At 52.1% G+C, this 24795-nt stretch overlaps 4 protein-coding genes across 17 annotated transcripts in view; 1 reads left to right on the forward strand and 3 right to left on the reverse strand.

Annotated features, from left to right (window-relative positions):
* MRPL57 (mitochondrial ribosomal protein L57) overlaps positions 1-10173 on the reverse strand; it is a 407990-nt gene extending 397817 nt beyond the window's left edge. The window contains exon 1 of the mRNA XM_050766796.1: positions 10169-10173. The gene's annotated coding sequence lies outside the window, so the exon portion shown is untranslated. The remainder of the gene's footprint in view (positions 1-10168) is intronic.
* The window catches only part of SAP18 (Sin3A associated protein 18), a 556924-nt gene that overhangs the window by 365153 nt on the left and 166976 nt on the right, over positions 1-24795 (reverse strand). The window contains exon 1 of one of the 8 annotated variants that reach the window (XM_050766784.1): positions 21679-21682. The exons of 3 other annotated variants lie outside the window; for them this stretch is intronic. The gene's annotated coding sequence lies outside the window, so the exon portion shown is untranslated. Of the gene's footprint in view, positions 1-10166; positions 10172-20237; positions 20242-21017; positions 21022-21608; positions 21613-21678; positions 21683-24795 lie in introns of those variants that run through there. 4 more of the 8 variants (XM_050766790.1, XM_050766792.1, XM_050766776.1 and 1 more) reach the window with 4 other exon arrangements.
* Positions 1-24795, forward strand: part of EEF1AKMT1 (EEF1A lysine methyltransferase 1) — a 351602-nt gene that overhangs the window by 315642 nt on the left and 11165 nt on the right. For 3 of the 6 annotated variants that reach the window (XM_050766758.1, XM_050766762.1, XM_050766756.1), the window contains one exon: positions 15441-16780. The exons of 1 other annotated variant lie outside the window; for it this stretch is intronic. In XM_050766758.1, the coding sequence (XP_050622715.1) occupies positions 15441-15649 (209 nt within the window). In that variant the 3' untranslated portion in view covers positions 15650-16780. Of the gene's footprint in view, positions 1-1252; positions 1878-15440; positions 16781-24795 lie in introns of those variants that run through there. 2 more of the 6 variants (XM_050766757.1, XM_050766763.1) reach the window with 2 other exon arrangements.
* IL17D (interleukin 17D) lies at positions 1558-23567 on the reverse strand. 2 transcript variants are annotated; one of them, XM_050766767.1, is made up of 2 exons: positions 22184-23567; positions 1558-2995 (listed from the first exon to the last, which is right to left on the reverse strand). In XM_050766767.1, exons 1-2 carry the CDS (start codon positions 22196-22198, stop codon positions 2501-2503), a joined length of 510 nt encoding a protein of 169 aa, XP_050622724.1. In that variant the 5' UTR covers positions 22199-23567; the 3' UTR covers positions 1558-2500. The 2 variants fall into 2 exon arrangements, with proteins under 2 accessions (XP_050622724.1, XP_050622723.1); XM_050766766.1 differs by having other exon boundaries at positions 21213-23567.

Genomic DNA, 24795 nt, shown 5'->3' on the forward strand with positions numbered 1-24795 from the left:
TTGTACAAAAAAAGTGTACAGACTGTCACTTACAATCTGTCACTTGTAAGTGACAGATGCCTCCTAAAGCGACATAACATGGAGAAGGCTTAGCTTGATGTTTATTTTCAGTGTGGCTTATAAATGACTGCAATGATGCGTCCATGTCCACACATGTGTTCATGTGTGCCAGGCACTGTGCCAGGTACTTTGCTAACAGTGTTGAGTCCTCACAGGGTGGGCGCTGTGACCTCATTTCACACGGAAGGAAAATGAAGCGTAGTGGGGCGAAGGGAGCAGGTTCATAGAGTGGCACCCAGGCGCGAGGTGCTTGAGCAGCTTTGTGGTTTCATCATTTTAGTGGACGAGGGAGATTGTCTTGCTCACCACCACCTTGCAGGAGCTAGTGACTGGAACCAGGCAGGTGCCCAGTAGATGGTCACTAAGTGGATGAATGTATAGTACAGAGAAAAAACACAGAGGCTGCCTTTCTCGATCTTCAAATGGAAAGCTCATTTCTCCTGTTGGGAATGTGCTACCTTTTAGCAAGCGGAGGGTAAACGAATAATTAATGCAGTGAATAAAATCATGACATTTTCCCCACGCAGAGAGTTTCCTCTCCTTGGGTGCCCTTCCTCCAAGGCTTGCACTATTTATATTTGAAGAGTGACCTGGAAAGTGTTACACAACAGCAGTGATAATGGAAAAAACACCTAAGTCGCTGCTTTAAAAGGCAGTTCTGGGCCAGGTGTGGTGGCTCATGCCTGTAATCCCAGCACTTTGGGAGACCGAGGCAGGCGGATCACGAGGTCAGGAGATTGAGACCATCCTGACTAACACAATGAAACCCCGTCTCTACTAAAAATACAAAAAATTAGCCGGGCATGGTGGCGGCACCTGTAGCCCCAGCTACTTGGGAGGCTGAGGAAGGAGAATGGCGTGAACCTGGGAGGTGGAGCTTGCAGTGAGCTGAGATTGCGCCACTGCACTCCAGCCTGGGCAACAGAGAGAGTCTCTGACTCAAAAAAAAAAAAAAGCACTTCTTTTTACTGAGTGGATTTGTGCTGTTGCTCTGGACCTTCTGGTTGCTGGACGGGAATGTGTTGTAGACACACCACCACCAGAGGATCCCGTTCTTCCCCCAGAGGTTGAATGGGAAGTACAGTCTGGAACTATCCATAGCTGCTGCTTTCCAGTTTGAATTTTGTATTTGGACAAAAGTGTGGATTTGCTCAGTGATGTGTCTTTCATGCACAATTTCTGTCAATTCTAGTGGGAGCTGGAAGTCTCTGAGCGACCCATCCATCTGGATCAGACTAAGGCTGCCAGTTAGTCTTTCTGTGGTAGCTGAAGTTTGGGAGTGAAACGCATGTGAATAAAGGACACTTCCTGGTTTTGGGGGTGTCACAAAGATCCAAGACATTGGCCTTACCTGACTGGTGGATCTTTCTAAGACCAAATCAAATCTCTATGAATTTAAACCTCAAGATAAAGCGAAGACCTTAGGTAACACATGATTTCCTCTAACAATTAGTCTGGCCCATCAAGCAGAATTGAGAGAAATACACACAGCCAGTGTATCCTTTAGCAAGACTCTTTTAATGACTTAAAAAGAACTTATACCTTTTACAAATAATTGTGTTCAGAGACAGACTTTCAATCTAAAGAAAAGAGCAAGGACCTAGCTCTCGTGGCAGAATGTAGAAACAGAAGCCTCCAGAGTGATCCCTGCAGATTCTAACGTGGCCCACCTTGTCCTCATATTCGGCCTGATCCTAAAGCTCTTACAACTAAGCCAATACCTGCTTGGATTCTTCCTGACAACTGGCAAAGATGTCACATTCCACTTCTTATCTCACCACCTCTTAACCACAAATTGGCCCCAGGGGCTTTCAAAAGGGAAAAGAAAATTGTACAAGTTTGAGACTGTTTCTGTACTCATGACTCATAAAACCAACTCTGAGATCTCTGGAACTCTTAGCTGGCCCTGGGGCATGCGAGCCGCCTGTGCATCCCTTTGTCCACCTGGAGGCCGGTGAAGACCTTCAGTGGAAGGAAGAGTGCGTCAGATCAGACATGTCCATTTCATCAGTCAGCCGTCGGTGACAGGCTGGATTCAGAGACCCAGGCCAGAGTGTGCCAGCTAAAAAATTTATCCAAGGATTCCAATTAAAAAAAAAAAAAAATCCGACCAGAAGAAGTAAAAAAAAAAGTTTATATGTTAAGTAAGAAATGTTAACAGAGTAGCTCTAATTTGCTAATATAAAATAGCTCTGCCTCTATTCAAAACAGTTGATTTTAAAAGTAAGTATATAGTCGCTCTACTTATTATTATTTTAGATGGCTTTAAAAAGCATATGCGTCCCTATCTCTTTGGCAAGCACCCAGCGGTGAGGCACGCCCTGTACCCGCCGCAGCCGGCCTGGGAGGCTCCTCCGTGCACTTCTCCAAACCCTCCGTGCGGGCCGCACACGTGCCGGGTCGTCTCCCATAAGCTTCCAGCCACCCTGCTTGCCTGTGGCTAAGAGCAACCAGGGATGCCCGTGTCAGACGAGTCTCCGTGCAAAGGCGGCGCCGATGCTCGCGCTTGGTTGCTCGGTGCGCGCTCTTCAGAGGTCGCCGACCGAGCCCTCCAGACCGCTCCAGCCTGGGCGCCTCGGGACGCGGGCCGGGAGACCTCCCGGGGCAGGACCGGCCTCAGGGACCAGCGGGCGCGTCGTTGGGGCCCAGCAGGAGCTTGGCGCCCGGTTTGTCGATGCTGGAGTTGATGCTGTCTGCGTCCTTCTCCGGCTCGGGGACGCAGGTGCAGCCCACGGGGATGGTGACGTAGGCCTCGGTGTAGACGGACCGGCCGCCGGCGCAGGCGGGGGTGCGGCGCAGCACCACGGTGGGCATGTAGACCGGGGCGCTGCGGAAGCGCACGTCCTCCTCGCCGAACAGCCCGGTCAGGCAGCCCCGGCACAGGCAGTAGGCTTCGGGCAGGTACCTGGGGTACCTCGCCGGGTCGTAGGAGATTCTGCAGGGAGAGAGCACGGGTGAGGTCACGCCTGGGGGCAGCCCCGCGCCGCGCACGGAGATCCCTGGTTGGAGGCACCGGGGAGGGCCTCGGGACGGTGCTGCCCTCGGCCTGCGGGCGCGTGCGTGCGAGGCCGGCCGACAACGGATCTGCCCAGCGCTTCCTTTCATTTGAAATGACGGCGCATCTAACCGGCCCTGAGGCAGGCCGGAAAACTGCTTCCAGAGACTGGACTAATGTGCGCAGAAAAATAAAACCCAGGCGGCCTGCACGGGCCCACAGGTGCCACCAGAACAGAATGAGGCGCCCTGTCTGCCCAGGGCCCCGGAGCCGCTGCCTCCCGCCGGCTCTGCAGACCCCGAGGGGCGCGTCCACCTGGGGCCTAGGCTGGGGGCAGGTAGGGCGGGTTTCAAGGACAGGCTTGGGGCAGGCCTAGAAAAAGAGGGGCTGGGGGAGGACAGTGCTGACTGGCCGGGAGCCAGAGGCCTGCAGGGCTCTCACGGGAGTGAAGGACAAGCGCTTTCTCCATCAGGGAGATTTGGTGCCGAGTGCCAGCTCTCAGTGGTCTATGAAGGTCGGGGGCTCAGGAAGGCATAGGATTCTCTTCTTCCGTTTGTGTCTGAGGGACTAGAGCACGCCTGGGAGGTGACGAGTCTGGGAGTGGTGTGTTGTCGTCACTGGAAGTGGATCCAGTGCCACCTTCGTGCCAGGACCTAAGGAGGGAGTCTGCGGCGGGGGAAAGGGGAGTGGACTGGTGTAGGAAGAGCACAAGGCCGCCCGCCAGGCTGCCATCAGAGGAAGTTGGTGACACAGGACTGCACCCAGCCACCTCTTGTGCTTGTGGAACCCCAGAGGGACATTTCCAAGCACTAGGCCACTGTTTGAATGTGGGGGATGAGGTCGGACAGAAAGTCAGCAATGAGTCCAAGGCTTCCAGTCAGGGTGACCAGAGGATGGGGCAGCACAAGGATCAGGAGCTTGGCCAGGTGGCCTTGCTGGCAGTGGAGCCCCAGAGGTGGGAGCCCAGGTGAAGGCATTGGAGAGGGCAGTGGGGACCGCCTGCAAAATGCACAAGTTGTCTCTGAAGCAAAAACACAAAACACAATCTGACTTCATTTATTCATGCTTCCCTCCAACATACACCCAAATAGTTGCAGAATGTTTTTCACAGGTCTCATACCACTGCACTCCAGCCTGGGTCAGAGTGAGACCTGTCACCCAGGCTGGAGTGCAGTGGCATAATCATGGCTCACTGCAGCCTTGACCTCCCCGGCTCAAGTGATCCTCCCACCTCAGCCTCCCAAGTAGCTGCGACTACAGGCGCACACCACCATGTCCAGCTAATTTTTTTTTTCTAGTTTTTGTAGAGAGGGAGCCTCACTTTGTTCCCCAGGCTGGAAGAAATTCTTTTTCAGCTCCTCATGGCTGCTGTTTCTTCAGTTCTGTAGCTGGAGGCCTCTAAGGCACAACAGCGTGACCCACACCAGGATGGATGAAGCCATCCTCTCCCTCTGGCATCCCACATTCCAGGCACCTCAAAGTGGAAGGCCCCTTACAGGCCCCACAGTCAAGATGCCGCCTTCTCCAAGCCACTGTCAACTCCATGAAGTCTTCCTATATGTTAAGGTCCAATTCATTATCTTAAGAGTTTTCAGATGTCCTCAAATTCAACTCCTTCCTTCTCCATGTGTTCATAACCTGTGAACACCACACAATCCTAGTCTGCCCTGCTCAGGAAGGGTAAGGACTGAGTTGTGATTTCTCTTGGTGCCCTGATGTGCCTGTCACAGCGCCTTCTAGAGGAGGAGCTCCGGAGCCAGGAAGCAGGCGAAGCTGACCCTGGGCCCTACCAGCTTCCTATTCTTTTTTTGTTTTGTTTTTTGAGATGGAGTTCCGCTTTTGTTGCCCAGGCTGGAGTGCAATGGCGCGATCTCGGCTCACCACAACCTCCGCCTCCCAGGTTCAAGCGATTCTCCTGCCTCGGCCTCCCAAGTAGCTGAGATTATAGGCATGTGCCACCATGCCCGGCTAATTTTGTATTTTTAGTACAGATGGGGTTTCTCCAAGCTGGTCAGGCTGGTCTTGAACTCCCGACCTCAGTTGATCCGCCCACTTCGGCCTCCCAAAGTGCTGGGATTATAGGCATGAGCCACCACATCCGGCCAAGCTTCCTGTTCTTACACCCTGAGGTCGGTATAAGACCCTGACTTAATGTTAGAAGGAAAAGGAAATCCTAAATAGTTAGGATTTGTAATATCTCCAATCACTTTCAGCATTTATCTAACAAGTATCTGAGTGTTCTTTCAGGCAATGGGGCTAGAGATGAAACGTGTACCCAAGGACTCACTCTCTGGAGATAAACATGTAGGTGAACACAGAGTGCGCTCACTCCGCCCATGGCCACCGGTGGCTCCTGGGGGATTTATCCAGGTGAAGAAGGGAGAAGGGCATGGCAGGCAGAGGTCAAAGCACAGGGTCAAGGGACAATCACCACTAGGAAGTACAAGGAGAAAGAGTGCCCCTCAGATGGAATTTTAGAAAGATCCCTCAGACTATGGGGTGGAAGATGGTCTGGAGCCCCAGAGGGAGCTCTTGGCTAAAGGCAGAGTTTTAAGTTGTCCATTGATAGATGGTGGTTAAATAAGATAATCTCGGGGGGCACATGGAGGGAGAACAAATAGAGGCAGAGGAGAGCAGAGTACACCAGCTTCCCAGGGAGAAGGCTGATGGTGAAGACTGGGTGCATCCTCGGTCCATGAAGGGGAGAGGCTTGAGGGGGCTGGGTCAAACCTGAACTTGAACCTGATGGAGCCAAACTACCAGAAATAGAGAGAAATGACACTATGAGGACGTGACCAACAAAGGACAGAATGTAGGAAACTTGATATGTCCCGTGTTGTTCCGGGAGAAAAACAAGAGGGAGGGAACCTACACTTGAGAGCCCCGAGTAGAGGAACACAAGCTGGGGGTGTCCTGGCTGGGCCCACACCTGCCATCCTGGCACAGCGACATGAAGCCAGCCGCTTCCACTCCCAGTATCACCACCAGCACAATCAGTTATCAAACACATGCAACCCAGACTCAGGGACATTCCACAAAACCAGTGGCCACTAGAGGTTGGATCCCAGGGCAGAAAGGGGCATTTGTGGACCCCCTAAAGAAGGCCTGCGGGGCAGATAACAGTGTCATGTCTGTTCATTTCCTGATCTTGAGCATTTTGCTGAGTGATGATGCTGACATTTGGGGAACCCAGGTAAACAGTATATGGGAACTCGTCCTAATTTCACAACAGTTGTATTAGTTTGAAATGATTTCAAAATGAAGTATTAGAAAATAGAGAAAATCATGTATGGGACAATCACAGAAATTTGTGAACACGAGTATGAGCATGTGTGTGAATGTGACAGGTGTGTGGGTGTGTGGGTGTGTGGGCAGGTGTGTGTGAGCGTGGGTAGGTGGGTGTGGGCAGGTGTGAGTGTGGGAAGCTGTGAGCATGGGCAGGTGTGTGGGCAGGTGTGTGAGCACGGGCATGTGTATGAGCATGGGCTGGTGTGTGTGTGGGTGTGTCAGTGTGGGCAGGTGTGTGTGGGTGTGTGGGGGCAGGTGTGTGGGTGTAGGAAGGTGTGTGTGGGTGTGTGGGTAGGTGTGTGTGGGTGTGGGCATCTGTGAGTGTGGGCAGGTGTTAAGTGTGGGCAGGTGTGTGTGAGCATGGGCAGGTGTGAGCATGGGCATGTGTAAGTGTGTGAGCGTGGGCATCTGTGAGCGTGGGCAGGCATGTGTTAGTGTGGACAGGTGTGTGATCGTGGGCAGGTGTGGGTGAGTGTGGGGAGGTGTGCGAGCATGGGCAGGTGTGCGCATGGGCAGTTGTGTGAGTGTGGGCAGGTGTGGGGGGCAGATGTGTGAGCGTGGGCGTGTGTGTGAGCATTGGCAGGTGTGTGTGGGTGTTAGCGTGGGCATATGTGTGTGGGTGTGTGAGTGGGCAGGTGTGTGAGCATGGGCATCTGAGAGTGGGCAGGTGTGAGTGTGGGCAGGTGTGTGGGGGGGTGTGAGCGTGGGCGGGTGTGTAAGTATGGGCAGGTGTGCGTGAGCATGGGCGTGTGTGTAAGCATGGACAGGTGTGTGTGTACTCACACGCACGTGGCATGCAACAGGCTGGAGCCGTGGTGAGCTATTTCGGAGGTGCACAGGGGCCCGAAGACCACAGCAGTTAGTCTGGATGTGATCTTGCTCCTGGAAACTCATGAAGGGCACTGGGCAGCTGCACACACGTGAGATGTGGGTTTGGAAAGGCTGTCAGAACAGCACAGAGGATGTGCCGCAGGAAAACCAAAGGCGGGCGGGTCAGGGCATTTCTCTGTGGACTCAGTCTCTTCACCGGTGGGGTGAGTTTGATCTGAGGGCATTGCCTGGCCCTCTGAGTTCTCGTCACCTGGGAATGGTCTTTCCGTGCCCTCGGTATGTAGGTAACTGCTCATATTTCACCATCGTTTGGGTTCTTCATGAACAACTGTCACTCAGGCGTCACCCCCGGTAGTTTTGTAGGTGATAACTGACAGTCGCTTGGATGCGGTGAGGGTCAGAGTTTCATCCGCCTAAAAATATACAGCGCAGCCCTCCAGTGGACTTGGGACTGAAATTGCCGCCACTGCTGGGATGCCTCTGGACTAAGGCCTCTGACAAGACACCTCCCCCGATGGCTGCCTGGGCCGTGGGAGATCAGAGGTATAAACAGGGGCGGGTTTCAGGCTGTTCTCTCACAATGGGAAGGTGCCACTAAGGGGGGTGCCATGCATCTACCATGCCCTGCTGCCCAGGGTGTGGGGGCATGAGGCCTGCAGTCCCAGAAAAGCAGAGAGACAAGGCCTGCACCTTTGGAAGGACCCAGCGGGGGCCTGGGAAAGAGGTCATGAGAGAAGCCTGGGGCCCTCGCTGGCACAGACAGAGAGTTGAAGTCCCTCACCCCAGCCTCCTGCCTGGGGTCTGGGGACACCAACAGCTAGGTGTGCTTTTTGGTTAAGGAAAGCTGCCACCAAAAAGAAACAGCAAGAAACTGCAACGGGAGCCTTTTCTCTTACCAAACATGGATAAGCAACCGAGCAGAGTTCTGCCCTGTGCCGCGCCTCCTGTGGGCAGTCATTCTTTTGTCTTCACATTTTCTGCGTGCTGCTCTGCGGAAGCTTGGCACCGGGGCACGCTTGAAACACATCAGGTTTTTCCCTCTGATGGGATCTCTGAAGTGTCCCTGGCCACGTGGGAAGCTTGGCTTGAGAGAGTGACAGGTGGCCTGGCCTAATCCAGGAACAAAGGACAAGTCCTCCAGGGATGATTAGAGGTGATGGAAACTGAGCTGGGAGAGGAATGTAAGTGACAGCAGAGACAGAAAAAGAGCTCTGCCCCTGGGACCAGACGTGGTAGGAAACAATTTGAAGCGGCTCCGGAGCTCAGAAAACAATGAACACATTCCGAGGGAGGATCGGGCCACCTGACGTGTCCTCTAACCGATGCCCAAGGAGGATCGCTGGGGCACTGGTTGGCACACGTGCCTTGATGTGGCTCACCCTCCCACCTTGCAGAACATGAAATGGTTTCAGAGCAGCAGGGGCTCAGGATGACTGTTTATCTCACAGCAGTCAAAAGACCCCAGCCCAGGAACAAAGTGGGGGCAATGCCTTCTCCAATCCTGGCTGGAACCCACAAGCACCTAAATGTGTCCGTGGAGACAGCCTGCCTCGGTAGCATGGCTCGCCACATCTGAAGGTCAGTGAGTTCAACCCAGCAGACTCTCTTAAAAAGGGAGGATGGAGTCATGAAGAGTCTGGGACCTAAAACTGTAGCCCAACTTAGTCACTACCAGTAACCTTGGGCAGAGACCTCCACCTTGCCTGATTCTTTGCAAAGTGAAGGAGATGGATTTGATGAGCACTTCCCCCAATTTCCTGACGGTGGGACTGATAATGTGACATTTTCACCAATGTTTTATGCTTAGAAAAGACACTGGCAATACATTGAGTCTCTAAGGTCTTGGAAAATTCCAATTAATCTATAAAGTCAGTGCAATTCTAACCAAATCCCAGAAAGATTGCTCTGAGAACTTGGCAAGCTGATCCTAAAATTCATAGAGAGAGATGAAAAGGGCCAAGAATACTCAAGACAATTTTGAAAAAGAATGAGGGGGCAGACTCACACCAGAAGATCTCAAGACGTTATACAACCATGGTAATACCAAGACATGCGCTGTCCTTTGGGGACACTGAGGGGCATGTAGCATCCCTCTCCAAGAGCTGAGAGTCCTCTGAAAAACACTAACCTTTGCAAGAGATAAGGTGGCGGCACAAACAAGATTTCTAAAACGTGGTTTTCAGACCACCTGCATGAAGCCTATATTGGACTCTTGTTAAAAATGTAGGTTCTGGCAAGGTGCGGTGGCTCATGCCTGTAATCGCAGCACTTTGGGAGGCCTCTTGAGCTCAGGAGTTCAAGACCAGCCTGGGCAACGGTGAGACTCCATCTCTACAAAAAATATTTAAAAGAATACAAATGAGCCAGGCATGGTCGTGCACGCCTGTAGTCCTAGCTCCTTAGGCTGAGGTGGGAGGATTGCTTGAGCCTGGGAGGTCGAGGCCGCAGTGATCCATGATCACGCCACTGCACTCCAGTCTGGGTGACAGAGTATAACTCTGTCTCAAAAAAATAAAAACAAAAAAAGATGTATAGATATATCTATATCTCCAAAACTTTTAAGTTTAAAAAAAATTTAATGCAAATTCTCAGACTTAACACTACACCCAAGGAGTCGGAAGCTCTCCACACTAACAAGCTGTCCAAGTGATCTGTTTCACTCATTTAAGCTGGGGAGTCACTGGTTCAAATGAATCAGCAGAAACCCATTTCTGGCTGCACAGTCAACTACGTAAGCGCTATCCCTAGAGGCGAGCTGGCCATTGGCTAACCTCGGATCTATCGATTTGCAGCTGATGGCAAACAATTGGATGATGGCATTTTCCCAAGTGGGTGTGAATTTCAAGACCATACCGGCCCAGGACTTTTTCTACATTTCCTCCAACGAGTACATAAGGTCATTATTAACCCAGTAAGCAATCGGTGTTGCCAATGGGATGGCTGGCTTCCCTGGAGGCACACAAATGAGCTTATAAAAAATAGTAATCAGTGTCCCCCCCGGCCCCCAGAGATTCTGAATCAGTTGCTCTAGAGTGGAGCCCCAGTTGGTATTTTTTAAAAGCTCCCCAGATAACTCTAATAGACAGCCCTGGTATAGGCCAATTGGTCTCTGTGTTTAAGAGAAGTAATGACTCACGAAGATAGGTTTGTGTTAGCCTTCCAATCTCTCATTTTCCCTTTGGAACAGGCCCAGCAGCTGGGAGGGGGAACGGTTTTGAGACCACAGGGGAAGGAAGGGGCAGGACCGCCACGTTGGAAGCACTGTGTGCAGCCAGGCCGGCTGTGGGGCCAGGGCTGGGTATAGTAGGGCTCTGTTGGCCAGCCAGGGAGTAACTGGAGACCACAAACAGCTTCCCTGTTGCCAAGCTGTGGCCAGCAGACCCATCAGCTCCACCCTCCTTCCATGCGCTAAGGCCCCAGGGAGCCAAGGATCTTCGATATGTGCTGCCAAGAAGCTCTGAAAAATGCTTTTCTGGCCCCTACAAGAAAACATCAGTCGTGCATTTCTCATGAAAGAGGACATGGAAAAATCAGCCTGGGATAGCAATGAGGTCTGCCCAGGGCACTCATCCCCACTGGCTTCCCCAGGCCAAGGAGAACTAGCGGTCAGTCCTGCCCTATCTGGGGACTGAGGTTGACTTTGGTTCGATCCTGAACTTAACATCAATGTCAGGGCTCCAGAATGAACCCTGCTCCTCTGCCAACTGACCGGCTCTGGGCTATTAGGAGCAAGAAGGCTTAGCCTGCCCACCCTCTCCTGTCACTCATGAGGAAACTGAGGCACCAACAGAGTAGCGGACTTCTCCAAAGTCTTCCAGCTCTCCTGAGTTAGCCCAGCCGCCTGCACTGCCCCACAAAGCCAAGCTGCCTAAGCCTCATAGTAATAACAGACGCGGTGCTGTGGTTTGTGGCTATTTAGCAACCAGCCAGGTGCTTGGTAAATGGTGAAGCTACAACCAGGAAATCCATTTATTCTGGGGAAAGTTGTTCATCTGGGAGGTAGCGGAGGAGGAGAGAAAGACTAATGCTTTGGAAAATAATTTGGAAGATAATTCAGAAAAAAAAAGTTTTACAGAGGGAAAGGGAGAAAAAGAAATGAGAATGAGAACCCACATTTCTTGAAGGGTTTTATTCTTTTGTCATGGCAAATGCCACACATTCATTGCAGCTGGGAAACATCTCTTCAAAGGGAAAACACGACTCATGCCCACGGGCTGGCTCAGCTATCCGCCCGGGGGAAGCTGCAGAATCTGGCTTCAGAGCCATCTTTGAAGTGTCTGTCCTTGGGGCAGGCGCCTGTGTGCACCAAGGTGGGAGCCCACCCGACCGCCAGTGAGTCAGTTGTGGCCACAACACTGGTTATGAGGAATAATCGCTATCACAACATGAGTCTGGACTCTAATTCTGGAAGAGTTTCTGGCAGATTCTTTTCTCTTTGGCCTCTTATTAATTTAGTGAGCAGTGCGCTCACTGCCAGTTTTTCATGTGTCACTTCTGGAAGACAGACAGCATAAAGAACTTCACTTCATGGCATGTGCGGAACTTCCTGAGTTTGCCCAAATCATTCTGTTGGCATTAGGGCACACGCATTTTATTCAGGTGAGGAGCATTGCCAGAGGCGCTGATGGAATGAAATATTATCATCATCCCTGGTTACTCTAAGAATGCTATAGTAATACCCAGGCAGTAAGGGGAAAATATCAAAGCAAAACGAACATACCTATTTTCAGAACGAGAGACTTTAATCCCATGACAATGCTCCTGACAATGCTTTTATTTTTACCCTGTGAAACCGTGATAGGTGCAGTAGAGCCTGCTGTATTTTAAGAAGCTGGGGCAAGGGGGGAGTAGCGGGGTCTGTGCTGTGCCTTGGCCAATTCAAGGTCATTTATGCACACAAACATTTTAGGGGGAAAATACCAATATTTCTTAAATAAGTTGCTTTAAGCAACGAATGTCTCTTTTTCTCCAAGAATGAATGAGGATGAACAATGCCCCGCCGGCCGTCTCACAGGATGTGACTGAGACTTTCCCAGCCAGGCAGCAGAGCCCCCTCTCCTTCACTCTTCCTGTCCATTTCTCACGCCCCCGTTTTCTCAACAAAGCGTTATCATTAGAGGACGGCGGCGAAAGGACGCTGCACCTGCGCTCATGCAGTGTGTGCAGATATCCGTGAAGGCGAGGCTTGGTTTGCTTCAAGACCTTAGAAAATAACCCCCAGTTTGGAAGCAGGGACCCAAGGAAAAACGTTATAAAAAAGAGGGAGGGAAGGAGGGAGGAAGGAAGTTAGGAAGGAAGGAGAGAAAGAGAAAAGAAAGGTAAGAAAGAAAAGCACCTCCCATCCCCGAATTCCGGAGACCACGCGGTGGGCGGGCCCGGGAGCCGGTGCGCGGGGCGGGGACGCCGGCGCGGTGCTGCCCCCTGTCGGCCACAGACGCCGCTGCAGACACCTTCGCGGGCCGGTGCCCAGGACCGTGGGGACGCGCCTACCACGGGGGTCTAAGCCTGCGGGGTGGGTTTTTTTGTTTTTGTTTTTGTTTTTTTTTTAGGGTCGGCACACACATTTGAAAGTGCATTAAAGACAGGCGTGCATTTGTTAAAGGGGTAGAGGATAAATGGGAGTTTTTGTTTTTGAGAGCTGGTTTTGCTCTGCCGCCCAGGCTGGAGTGCAATGGCGCGATCTCAGCTCACCGCAACCCCCGCCTTCGGGGTTCAAGCAATTCTCCTTCCTCAGCCTCCTGAGTAGCTGGGATTACAGGCACCTGCCACCACGACTGGCCAATTTTCTATTTTTAGTAGAGAAGAGGTTTCACCTTGTTGGTCAGGCTGGTCTTGAACTCCTGACCTCAGATGATCCACCCGCCTCGGCCTCCCAAAGTGCTGGGATTACAGGCATGAGCCATTTTTAAGATTCCCGGCCTGGAATCTTAAAAAGAAGGATAGCTGTAGTGAAGATAGTCTTCCCTAACATTATACTCCTAATCTCTCTAGCTTTCTCTAACGTTATAACCCCTTTGATAAATTTTTTTAAAAAGATTTGATGGAGAGAAAGTGATGCGAACAGTACCTTGTGACTGCAGGAGGAGTGTCAGGGTCTGTGGTTCCTGGCTGTATTCCGGGGGGCCTGCCCACCAGCCCCCAGACAATATTTGATGAATGAACGTGACCCTGGGTTTCAGTATCAGTCAAATGGAGTAATTAATGGACAGCCCACTCGGGAAACAGGATGTTTGGGTTAGCTAAACGTAAGCGTTAGAGGAGGGGTAAGTAAAAATATCCTTTTTATAAATCCAGCCTTTCTTGATGACAACATTGCTAAAATACAGCATTGCTAAATACCAGATGATGGACTTACCAGAGCATGAGGGTCACAGTGAATGGGCTGTTGCTGAACTGCCCACAGGTAACTGGAAGCTGAACTTGGGCACACGTAGGAAGTAGGAGACGTCCTTAGGTACACTGAGAGCCGCCAGTCTTCACAGCTGTATAGTATTTTATCTGACTAGCTGCCTATCGGGGGTCGTTCAGGTGACTTCCAGTCCCTGGCTATTACACATCTGTATCCCAAGGTGGTGCTTTTCAAATGAAATCCCTGAAGGGAATTTATTTTCTTCTGATTTTCCCTCTTCCCAAATGTCATCTGCTGAAAGTTCTGGTAACTTGGGTTCTCCACAGGAAAAGACCGGCTTCCTTCAGCCGGGGTACCTGCACTGGGCTGCTGGGGAGGGTCTCATGGCCTCTTCAAATGCCGCTGGTGACCTGCTGTGTCTATCTGAAAGTCACTTGATCTCCTGTCCCCTGTTCTCCCTACTCTCCTTTACTCTCTGCTATGGTTTGTGTCCCCCCAAGAGTTCATGTGTTAAAAACCCAACTGCCGGCCGGGCGCGGTGGCTCAAGCCTGTAATCCCAGCACTTTGGGAGGCCGAGACGGGCGGATCACGAGGTCAGGAGTTCGAGACCATCCTGGCTAACACGGTGAAACCCCATCTCTACTAAAAAATACAAAAAACTAGCCGGGCGAGGTGGCGGGCGCCTGTAGTCCCAGCTACTCGGGAGGCTGAGGCAGGAGAATGGCGTAAAAACCCGGGAGGCAGAGCTTGTAGTGAGCTGAGATCCGGCCACTGCACTCCAGCCTGGGCGACACAGCGAGACTCCGTCTCAAAAAAAAAAAAAAAAAAAACCAACTGCCGTGGTAACAGGGTGGGAGGTGGGGCCTTGAAGAGGTGATTGCGTCAGGAGGGCTCTGCCATCTGAGGAGAGGTTCCTGGTAAAAGGATGAGTTCTGCCCTTCCCTCTCTGTCACTTGCTTCCACCTTCTAGCGTGGGAGGACTCTCACCAGATGCCAGCACCACACCCTTGGGCTGTTGGGCTTTCCAGCCTCCGGAGCCATGAGTCAAATACACTTGTACTTTTTTTTTTTCTTTTCTTTTTTTGAGACAGTTTCGCTCGTTTCCCAGGCTGGAGTGCAATGGAATGATATCAGCTCACTGCAACCTCCGCCTCCCTGGTTCAAGTGATTCTCCTGCCTCAGCCTCCTGAGCAGCTGGGATTACAGGTGTGTGCCACCATGCTAGGCTAATTTTGTATTTTTAGTAGAGATGGGGTTTCTCCACACTGGTCAGGCTAGTCTTGAACTCCTGACCTCAAGTGATCCACCCACCTTGGCCTCCCAAAGTGCTGGGATTACAGGCATGAGCCACCGTGCCTGGCCAACTTGTACTCTTTACAAATTACCCCATCTGTGGTATCTGTGATGGCAGCAGAAAACAAAAAAAGCAAAGGACACTCCTTGTCCTTTTCTTTACCTCCTGACTACAGCTATCCACAGAGTTGTTTACTGTAAAATAAATTTAGGTGTAGTTTCTTAAATTGTCAGAGGAAAGGAGTTAAAAAAGTAACAAATAAGGCCTAAAAATAAATTACTGCACATTATTCATAACCTAGAGAAAAGTTATCTTTAGACGACTACCAAAATTTGGAAAACATAAGCCGTTAAAAAATATTCAGAGTACTCTACTGGTAGGTGTTTATCTCTGGGGTTTCATCAGAAATGAGTGATGTGTACCTTAAACTTCAGTAAACCTCAGTGTTCTTACAACATATTTCTTAATATATCAATTTGACTTTTAAAAACTTACTGAGCAATCCAATTGACTTTATTTTTGGCATTTTTGTTTTTAAAGCTAAAGAGAAACAAACATTATGCCACAAAGTAAATGAAAAAATATTTTTGTATGCTGGAAGCTGAACGTTGTTTTCTAACAGCACACCGGGTGGGACGTGGGCTAGACGGAACCAGAGAGGTCCAGGATGAGCTCCTGACTCTACTATTTCCTGTCACCTGGGGCCAATGCCTTCATCTCTCCAGGCCCGGGCTCCTCACCAGGAGCACAAACCAGCCGCGGAGTTGCAGGAGCTCTGAAAATCCACCCAGACGTCTGCAGTGCCTCTTCAGGAAGCCCCAGAGCCTTTAAGAGCAAACGGTGCCCTTCAACCAATGCTCTTGGTATGTCCCAGACTGTTGTTTGTGCTGAAGCTTCATTTTCTCAGTATCTGCTTTTTCCTCATTGTTGGAGAATTTCCCTTTCTGCTCTCAACTTAAAAATTAACATGTCTTTGAAATAAGAAATATGTGCACATAGCAGAAAATGTAAAAGATACAAAAGTAAAAAGTAGGTCTCCTCCCCAACCCCAGCCTCCAGAGCCCCTCATAAGAGGCACCACAATACCCCCGTTCTAAGGATGCCGGTGTGTGCGTATATATGTAGGCGTTTAAAACGGAATTTGTCATATGTACATATTATGTCGTATTTTCCCTTTTAAGATAGAAACGGCAGCATGCTATATACGCCTTTCCCCGCTGTGTATTGGTGATTGATTGATCCACTTATGACTCTTAGAGCTGCCTCCTTCTTCCTCACAGTGCACAGTGTCTAACTCAGCGCGCCTCGTTCTTCCTCACAGGGTACAGTGTCTAACTCAGTGCCTGTTGGGGGTGTTTAGGTGGCTTCCAATCTCTTGCTATTACAGCAGTGAACACGTATCCTTGTACGCATATCATTCGGCACATGGGCAAGTGTATCTGAAATAGTCAAAGGGTGTGTGAATTTAAAATCTTGATATTTATACCAAATTGCCCTCCATAAAAGTTGTGCTGATTCATACCCCTGTAGTTGGATGAGAATGCCTTTCCTTCACAACCTTGCCAATGTAGCCTGCTGGGTGCCAGGAAAAAAAAAAAAGGGCTGCTCAGTAGAGTCTCCACATGCACTTCGCTTATGCCTGAAGCTAGCGTGGCTTTCTGTATCGAGCGTTTGAGTCATTTGACCTTCCTTCCCTGGGAACAGTCCCGATCTTTGCTCATCTTTCCATGACGTCGCTGGTCCTTTTCTTACTGATTTGTGGGAGCTCTTTGTGCCTTGGGTTGCAAACATTTTTTCCCAGTTTGCCCTTGTATTTTTCTTACTTTACTTTGCCAAGAAGAAACGGTGTATAATTATGTAACTTCATTTCTCAATCTTGTCTTCTGTGACTTTTGGGGACTATGAGCAGCTAAATAGGGCCTCATCCACTCCAAGATTATAAATATAATTGCTTGTGTTTTTCTCTGCTTTTGTGGTTTTATTTTTTACATTTAAATCTTTGATTCATCTGGAATTTATTTTCACAGAGGAGTGAGACCCAGGCTGTCCCAACAGCATTTACTGAATGACCCATCTCTCCATTCCATCCATATGGAAAGCCACCTTCCAAATGCCTATTGTAAAACTTACCCACCTAAAGTGATCCTTGCTGTGCCCATCAGTACTCCTGATGTTCAGTCCATCTCCCCACCTGTCTTTCTCAGCATTCTCTCTGACTGAGTAGTGGCTTTAGGGAGTAGTGGCTCAGGCCTGTAATCCCAGCACTTTAGGAGGCCAAGGCAGGCAAATCACGTGAGGCCAGGAGTTCAAGACCAGCCTGACCAACATGGCGAAACCCCGTCTGAACTAAAAATACAAAAATTAGCCGGGCGTGGTGGCATGCCTCTGTAATCCCAGCTATTCCAGAAGCTGAGACAGGAGAATCGCTTGAACCCAGGAGGCGGAGGCTGCAGTCTGCCAAGACCATGCCACTGCATTCTGGCCTGGGTGACAGAGCAAAACCGTGTCTCAAAAGAAAGAAATACCACCTGACCCAGTGCCCAGCCTGCAGGTGGGCACTCTTCTACCCAGGCCCCACCCTCAGACACTCCACCAAGGAACAAGCCCTGGCCTTGCACTATGGCTTACACCTGCAATCCCACACTATGAGAGGCTGAGGCAGGAGGGTCACTTGAGCCCAGGTATTCAAGACGAGCCTGGGCAACAAAGCGAGACCCCCATCTCTAAAAAACAAAACAAAACAAAACAAAAATTAGCCACATGTGGTGGTGCACACCTGTGGTCCCAGCTACATGGGAGGCTGAGGTAGGAGGATCCCTTGAGCCTAGGAGGTTAAGGCTGCATTGAGCTGTTTGTGTCACTGTCCTCCAGCCTGGGTGGCAGAGCGAGATTCTGTCTAAAAAAACAAAGCCTGGCCTTCCACAAAACCTTTCAGTAGAGGCTCCACACTTCCGTGGGCTCACTTTTTCCTTTTTTTTTTTTTTGAGACAAGTTCTCACTCTGTTGCCCAGGCCACAGTGCAGTGGCCCAATCGCAGTTTACCACAGCCTCAGCCTTCCTGGCTCAAACTTCCCAAGTAGCTGGGACCACAGGCAAACATGACCACACCTGCCTAATAGTTTTCAATTTTTTTGTAGTAATAAGAGTCTCATACTATGTTGCCCAGGCTGGTCTCAGACTCCTGGGCTCAAGTGATCCTCCCACCTCTGCCTCCTGAGTAGCTGGGAATTTACAGGTGTGAACCACTGGGCCTGGCTGGGTCTCACTTTTTCTAATCTTCCCAGTAACCCAGGAGATGGTGAGAGGTGATCGGAGGGAGAAGGGCAGAGAGGGCTCTCCTGGCAGGAAAATGCATGAGCAGCTTTGGCAGTCAGCAGTCTAGAGTCCCAGCCCAGCAGCCATCCCCTGAAGACTGTCTTTCCTTCAGCAAATGTAAGCCACCCACCTCTGTTTGCCCATGGGGAGTGATCTCATCACTGCTGCTAAATAATATGAAAAATGATGCACACGACACCTTCAGCCACCTGCTCTAACTGTCACTCCCGCTCCTGGGACCCCCCAGCACTGAGGCTCCACACATGGGCAGATCTGGGTGGCCCAGACCGTGCTCCCGGAACCCCGTGCGTCATTCTCATCCATAACCTCCCTCTGCTCCCAGATCCTGCCTGGGGCGACATAGGTGTCATCTGTAGCAAGGGCAACTCAATTTAAATTCCCACACACAGAATGCCAGGGCTGCTAACTCTCAATATGTCCTCCAGCCCTGCTCTGTCTTCTGAGCTCCAACCGGTCATTGTCACCTGTACGCCTTTCAGGCAGACAAAACTCAACAGGCTTGATACTAAATTCATTATTTCCTCCCACAACACTTGTTCCTAAGTCTATTTTCCCATTTTGCTCAAATACCATCAACAACCCGAGCCAGAAACACGGGAGACGTGCCTTTGGGAGGCTGTGTGCTACTCTTAGGCCCTCAGCCCAGCCTGTGGGGAGCCATGGGTTTGCCTGAGAGTTCGAATCTGATACAGAAAGATGCAGGGCCAGCGGCTTCTGTCCAGAGAAGTTAGACTCTGGTTCTGAGAGATTCCCCATGTGGCTTCAATCCTATTTGGCATATCAGAGGCATACCACAAGGTTGGAGAAAGAAGAATGCCATAGCCCGTCCCTTCCGGTCCTGGAAATGGAGGGAAGAGAGAGGAAAAGCAAGAGCACCAAGACACCAAAATGAACGGCACCATGTGTGTGCCCTGCAGGCTCCAGCTGAAGCACAGGAGTGAGAAGGGCGGGAGGGTCCCACCCAACTTCCCCGTGGGCAGGGGCTCTGAGGGGGCTCTGCCACAGTGAGCTTGGTCCTCTGTAGAGTAGCCAGGAGGCCCTAAAATTGGGCTTCCCAGGACAGCCTAGGGGTCCTGTGTGTTGTCGAGTAAAAGGAAATCTCCCTACCCACCAGCCGGCAGGGAGAGGCTCCGGGGAAGCCCAGATGCGTTTTAGACAAAATCATCACATTTGCTCTGACTCTCCACAGCACTTGTCTTCTTAAAGAGCGTCTTTCACGCTGGTCCTAGTCTCCCCTTCCCACCGGGCTGCCTGAGTGAAGCCCTAGGTCCTTTGGATGGAGCGTTGGAGCGCCTGCATTGTCCAGTCCATGCCCCAGTGGGACACCCTCCTAAAGCAGAGTGGCTGTATGGCTTCCTTGATCTCAAGTGTCAAGCCTTTTTTTTTTTTCTTTAATTTTTATTTTAGAGACAGAGTCTCGCTGTCACCCAGGTTGGAAGGCAGTGGTGCCACCACAGCTCACTGCAGCCTGAACCTCCTGGGCTCAATCAATCCTCCCACTTAAGCCTCTGGAGTAGCTGGGACCACAGGCACGTGCCACCACACTTGGCTAATCCTTAAAATTGTTTGCAGATGCTGGGCACGGTGGCTCATGCCTATAATCCCAGTACTTTGGGAGGCTGAGGCGGGCAGATCACGAGGTCAGGAGATTGAGACCATCCTGGCTAACACGGTGAAACCCCGTCTCTACTAAAAAATACAAAAAATTAGCCAGGTGTGGTGGCGGGTACCTGTAGTCCCAGCTACTCAGGAGGCTAAGGCAAAAGAATGGCGTGAACCCGGGAGGCGGAGCTTGCACTGAGCCGAGATCACGCCACTGCACTCCAGCCTGGGCAACAGAGCAAGACTCCACCTCAAAAAACAAACAACAAAAAAAAGTGTTTGCAGAAACGGGATCTCGCTATGTTTCCCAGGCTGGTCTCGAACCCCTGGACTTAAATCCTCCCGCCTCAGTCTCCCAAAGTGCTGGGATTCCAGGCCTGACGGTGAAGCTCCGCATTGCTGACAAGGCCGGGATCCAGCTCCTGCGCCTGTCTCCAGCCTCACATCGATGCCCATCCCACAGGCAAACACCTCGCCTACACCCCCCGTCCGCCTTGTGGCTCTCCCCATTTTCCGAGCGCTTTGTCCCCGCTTGCCATCAGCGGTCCCCTCCCTCAGCACTGCCTTTGTGGGCGACTTGCTCTTCTCCATCAAGACTCAGCTCTCCCACCAAGCCTTTCTTGACCTCTGTGGCCCTGTGAGCCTCGCCCCCTCGGGCAGCTCCTCCTGCTCCAGCTAGAGGGAAGACGTCACAGGTGCCTGCTGAGGACACCACCGCACCCTGCCTGCACGCCCCCAACTTCCCCAGCCTCCCCCTTTTGCAGGCTGTCCCTTTCTTTTGAAGTGACCTGTGTTCCATGACCAAAACACTCTCCGAACCGTTCATGTCACTGCCTGGTGCTGTGGTTTCCTTCCCAATCCTCCCCACTCCTCCCTTAAGCTGTTAAACTAGAGGTGCTCAGAGGGCGCCTCCCAGGGCTCCGCTCCAGCAGCCTCTGGACCACAGGGGCACTCAGGGAATATGTGGACAGTACCGCGCACCCCCCAGCAGCACCTCCCCGGGCCCCCTGTGCGGAGGACGGTCCACATCACTGTGTCCACATCACGGAAGGGTCCCTGGCTAGTGCCTTGTGGACCCATCCAACCTGGCAGAGATTAGGTGTTCGAGAGACACGTATTGCATAGGAAATACTGGAGGGTAAAGAGGGGAAGCGGGACTCCTTCACGGGAGGTGGTGGGGGTGGGACTTCGCGGTTTAGGAATTGTCCCCCGGCGCTCCAACTGCCCCGCCCCACCTCACCGCAGCGCCTCCAGCACCCCACCCCACCCTACCGCACCCCACCCGGTCTCGCCCCGCACCACCCCACCCCTACCTGCTCCGCCTCCCCCGCGTGCCACGCCCCCTCCGCGTCGCCCCGTCCCGCCCGCCCCGCCTCGGCCCGGCCCCACCCACTCTCCCCGCCCCGCCCTGCCCTCCCCACCTGCCGGGCCCCGCCGGGACGCGCCCGCAGCTCACCTGTAGGCCCAGGGCGACACGCTACGCAGGTTGGTGGGCGGCCGGAAGCGGCGGTCGGCGGGCCTGCCCCCTGCCGGGCAGCTCGCGTTGCGCGCCTGCTCGCGCGGCCCCAGCTGCAGCGTGTGGTGGAAGGCGCTGAGCACGCCGGCCGCCAGCCGCCCGTACAGCTGCTCCAGGAGCTCCTCCGGCCGGTCCGCGCAGCCCCGCGGCCGCGCCGGGCGCCTGCCCGCCCTCGGGGCGCCCGCGGCCCAGCCCGGCGGCAGCGCCAGCAGGAAGCCGGCTACCAGCATCCAGACCTGAGGTACACGCCAAGCTCAGCGCCCGCGCGCGCCGGAGGAGCCCGCCTGCGCCCCGCGCCCGTGTCCCGCCCGCCGCGCCCGGAGCCGGCGGGCGCCTCCCCTCGCCCCGCGGAGCCGGAGGCCGGCCCGGAGGATGGGAGCCGCGCGGGCGGGCCCCAGAGCGCCCTCCCCGCCTGCCCGCCGCCCGCGGGGTCCCCGGGGCCCAGCCCGGCGCCGGCCCGCGCGCCCCAGGCCCCCGCCGCCGCCGCCGCCCCGAGCCGGGCGCCGTACGGGGGGCGGGTGCGGGGCGCGCGTGCACGTGTGCGTGTGCCTGCCGGGCTGCTGCGCCGCGGGCTGCGAGTGCTTGTGACCCGCCGCACCCTCACCCCTGGGCGCGCCATCCCTGTGCCGCCGCCAGCGAGGGAGCCCCGGAGCCTGAGACGCCCGGACCCGCCGCCTCGCAGACCCACCCATGCCCCCGCGCCTCGTCATCCGCCCGCCCCCGCCAACGCACGCGGGGTCCGGGGCCCGCTTTTCCGCGAGAAGCCCCCTGTGGTCTTTCCTCGTATCCCGGGACTCGGACCGAGGAGCCGACTGAGCGAGGTCGCCGCCCGGCCTCACGGACACAGAGCGGCTCTGCACCCTGCGCCTCCAGGAGCTGAAAACATTTTGTCACTTGTGCAGTGTACTCACCAGTGCCCCCAACATCTTCTCCCCCGAAAACGCTTTCAGATTCGCGCCGAGGTGGGGCGACGCGGCGGCTCTTTAGCGGAATAACTCGAAGGGCCACGCGAACAGGCGCTCCCAGCCGCGAGCATGCGGCGGGGCGCCCAGGGCCTGGGGTCGCGCGCTCCGGGCCTGTGCTGCGCCACGCAGGGGGAGGAGAGGGCTGGCCCTGCCGGCCGCGGGTGCGGGCCCGACTGACTGAAGGAGGAGTGGGGACTGGCCTGGAAGTCTCCGGAGCAGAAAAGTGGGGCCGACAGGATGGAGTTGGGGGAGGCCGAGTTTTGGCTCAGAGATTTCTCTGTTAAGGAAAGCAGTCCAAGAATGGAATAGGCCCCCTGGAAGAGGAATGCACTCAAACCCAGAGGGATTCTCCTTAGAGCTACCTCTTTTGAGATTCCGTACTTCGAGGAAATTAGAGATTTTTTAAAATCTCTTTTTTTAACAAGGTGGGAGGAGGCTGTTTCTCCTTTCTCCTCAACAACGTGAAATGATCCTGTGCCTCTATCCGACAACTGTAAAACAAAGCACTGCATCCTTCCCTGACTGGCACTTTCATGGCTGTTCACGGGCATCTCTTGGCCTATGACGACGATGTTGGAGAGTTCCTACCCCGTGATAACTGAGTTCTAAGTGCAAGCAGTCACGTGAAATGAGCCTGATTGTCTGCGAATGAAGAAACTAAAATGAACTATATTCTATACTTCGTAACACAAGACAACGCGCTCGTTCATTCTGCAAGTAAACGCTTAATGCTTCCTAGGTGGCAGGCTAATGAATATGATCATTTTAAAGCAGCCATGCTTTGAAAACAACCCATCCCAGCTGTAAGCTTTTTGAAAGTGTACAAATTATGTAATTGATGACTCCCTAAATGGTTTGCAGCTTTGGTAGTTGACTGAATTGTAAACCATTAGTTAAACTACATTTCAGTTGTGCTTTGTAAGAAAAACACTTTTCTATGCCTTGAATGTTCTATAACTAAGGAGCTTGGTAATCTGCTAAAAATCACACTGAAGTCTCCAGTTTAAGCGATTAAAGCAATTTACAGCTCTTGGCAAATATTTGTTTTCGGTTATAAAACACTTTTTTTCTGACTAGTACATTGTTAATGTTCTTTGTTTACGTTCCAGTAAAATGGGAATAAAGGTTTCAGTACTCAAATGCTGCTTAGTTTTTATTGGAAAAAAGGAAGCGTGGGAGGCTTTTAGGAGAGTATCATTATGAGAGTTTCATAGAAATACTCTCTCTCATTTCCGCATCCATTCCTATATGAGGTGACATGGTACCAGACTTAGTTCTGTATATTATTCAACAAAATATTTTCCACTGTCTGGTAACATGGCAACTTCTCTCGTTTACCCCGCTGCCCCCCACCCCCCACCCCCGCCATTACCTTGGAAGTGGGAAGGAAAATATTTACTTTCCAGCAGTTTTCATTACAAGTGACTGAAAATGCTCACCTATTTGACAGAACAAAGGTGAACTTTGTGAGAGTAATCACTTGGGAAAAAGTCTTATAAATAGGTGCAAATGTTTATGAGTTCCCCTCAAATTTCAACATATTTATGAAGATGAAAAATAAGCATGTTAATAATTGAGTTCAAACCTAAGACATGCAAGTGAAAAAAGGGAACAAAATACTCAAAAGCAGGCTCATCGTGTTCCCTTAAAACCAACACATCTGCAGTGTGGCCACGCAAGCTACATTTGAAGCCTCTCTGGTCCCTCATCCCCTGGTTTACTCAGCACCCCCAATACTAGCACAGCTGCAGGACTGCTTGGCGTGAGGCCAGCTGCTGGAGAAAATCTTTTAAATCATCCTTAGGCACTGTAACTCCAAAAGCCGGTGTGCGGTTGGCTCCTTGCATACTCATCTTCTTGCGTTACTGATGTTCAAATCTACCAAAGCCTCTTCTCTTCCTTAAAAGCCTGTCCTTGGGGCTGGGCACGGTGGCTCACGCCTGTGATCTCAGCGCTTTGGGAGGCCTAGGCGGGTGGATCAAGAAGTCAGGAGGTGGAGACCAGTCCGCCCAACATGGTGAAACCCCGTCTCTACTAAAAAAATACAAAAAGCCGAGCGTGGTAGCGCATGCCTGTAATCCTAGCTACTCAGGAGGCTGAGGCAGAGGAATCACTTGAATCTGGGAGGCGGAGGTTGCAGTGAGCCGAGATTGCACCACTGCACTCCAGCCTGGGCAACAGAGCTAGACTTCGTCTCAAAGAAAAACAAAACAAAACAAAACTGTGCTTGGATGTTCCTACTGATAGTGCTTCTCATTGCTGTCACCTTCCTGGTCACTCACTTGATTCACCGATTTCAGCCCCTGGATCTACCATTATTCCTGCTGATCATTCCTGGCACCGTAACCTCCACGGAGACGGTTTACATGCTGATTTCTAAGTGACTGTGTTAGTTCCAATGGTCTTTATTTCCCATCTCAACTGTCGTCGTATGGTCATATCCAAGGTTTCGTCGTCGCCAATAACTGCAGCATATCCGAACATCTGATTTCAAATATCCTATTCCCTGACACAGGTACCTTCTGTTTTCGCCCACTCCTGCAGTTCTCTGCCGTCAT

The sequence above is a fragment of the Macaca thibetana genome, chromosome 17 (genome assembly GCF_024542745.1).
Source record: "Macaca thibetana thibetana isolate TM-01 chromosome 17, ASM2454274v1, whole genome shotgun sequence".
Classification (NCBI taxonomy): domain Eukaryota; kingdom Metazoa; phylum Chordata; class Mammalia; order Primates; family Cercopithecidae; genus Macaca; species Macaca thibetana.

Excerpts from the sequence above, each read along its gene's own strand:
- IL17D (XM_050766766.1), bottom strand. The coding sequence starts at position 21,502 with ATGCTGGTAGCCGGCTTCCTGCTGGCGCTGCCGCCGGGCTGGGCCGCG. Across the intron at positions 2,996-21,212 it reads GTGTCGCCCTGGGCCTACAG|AATCTCCTACGACCCGGCGA; the intron begins GTGAGCTGCGGG and ends CTCTCCCTGCAG.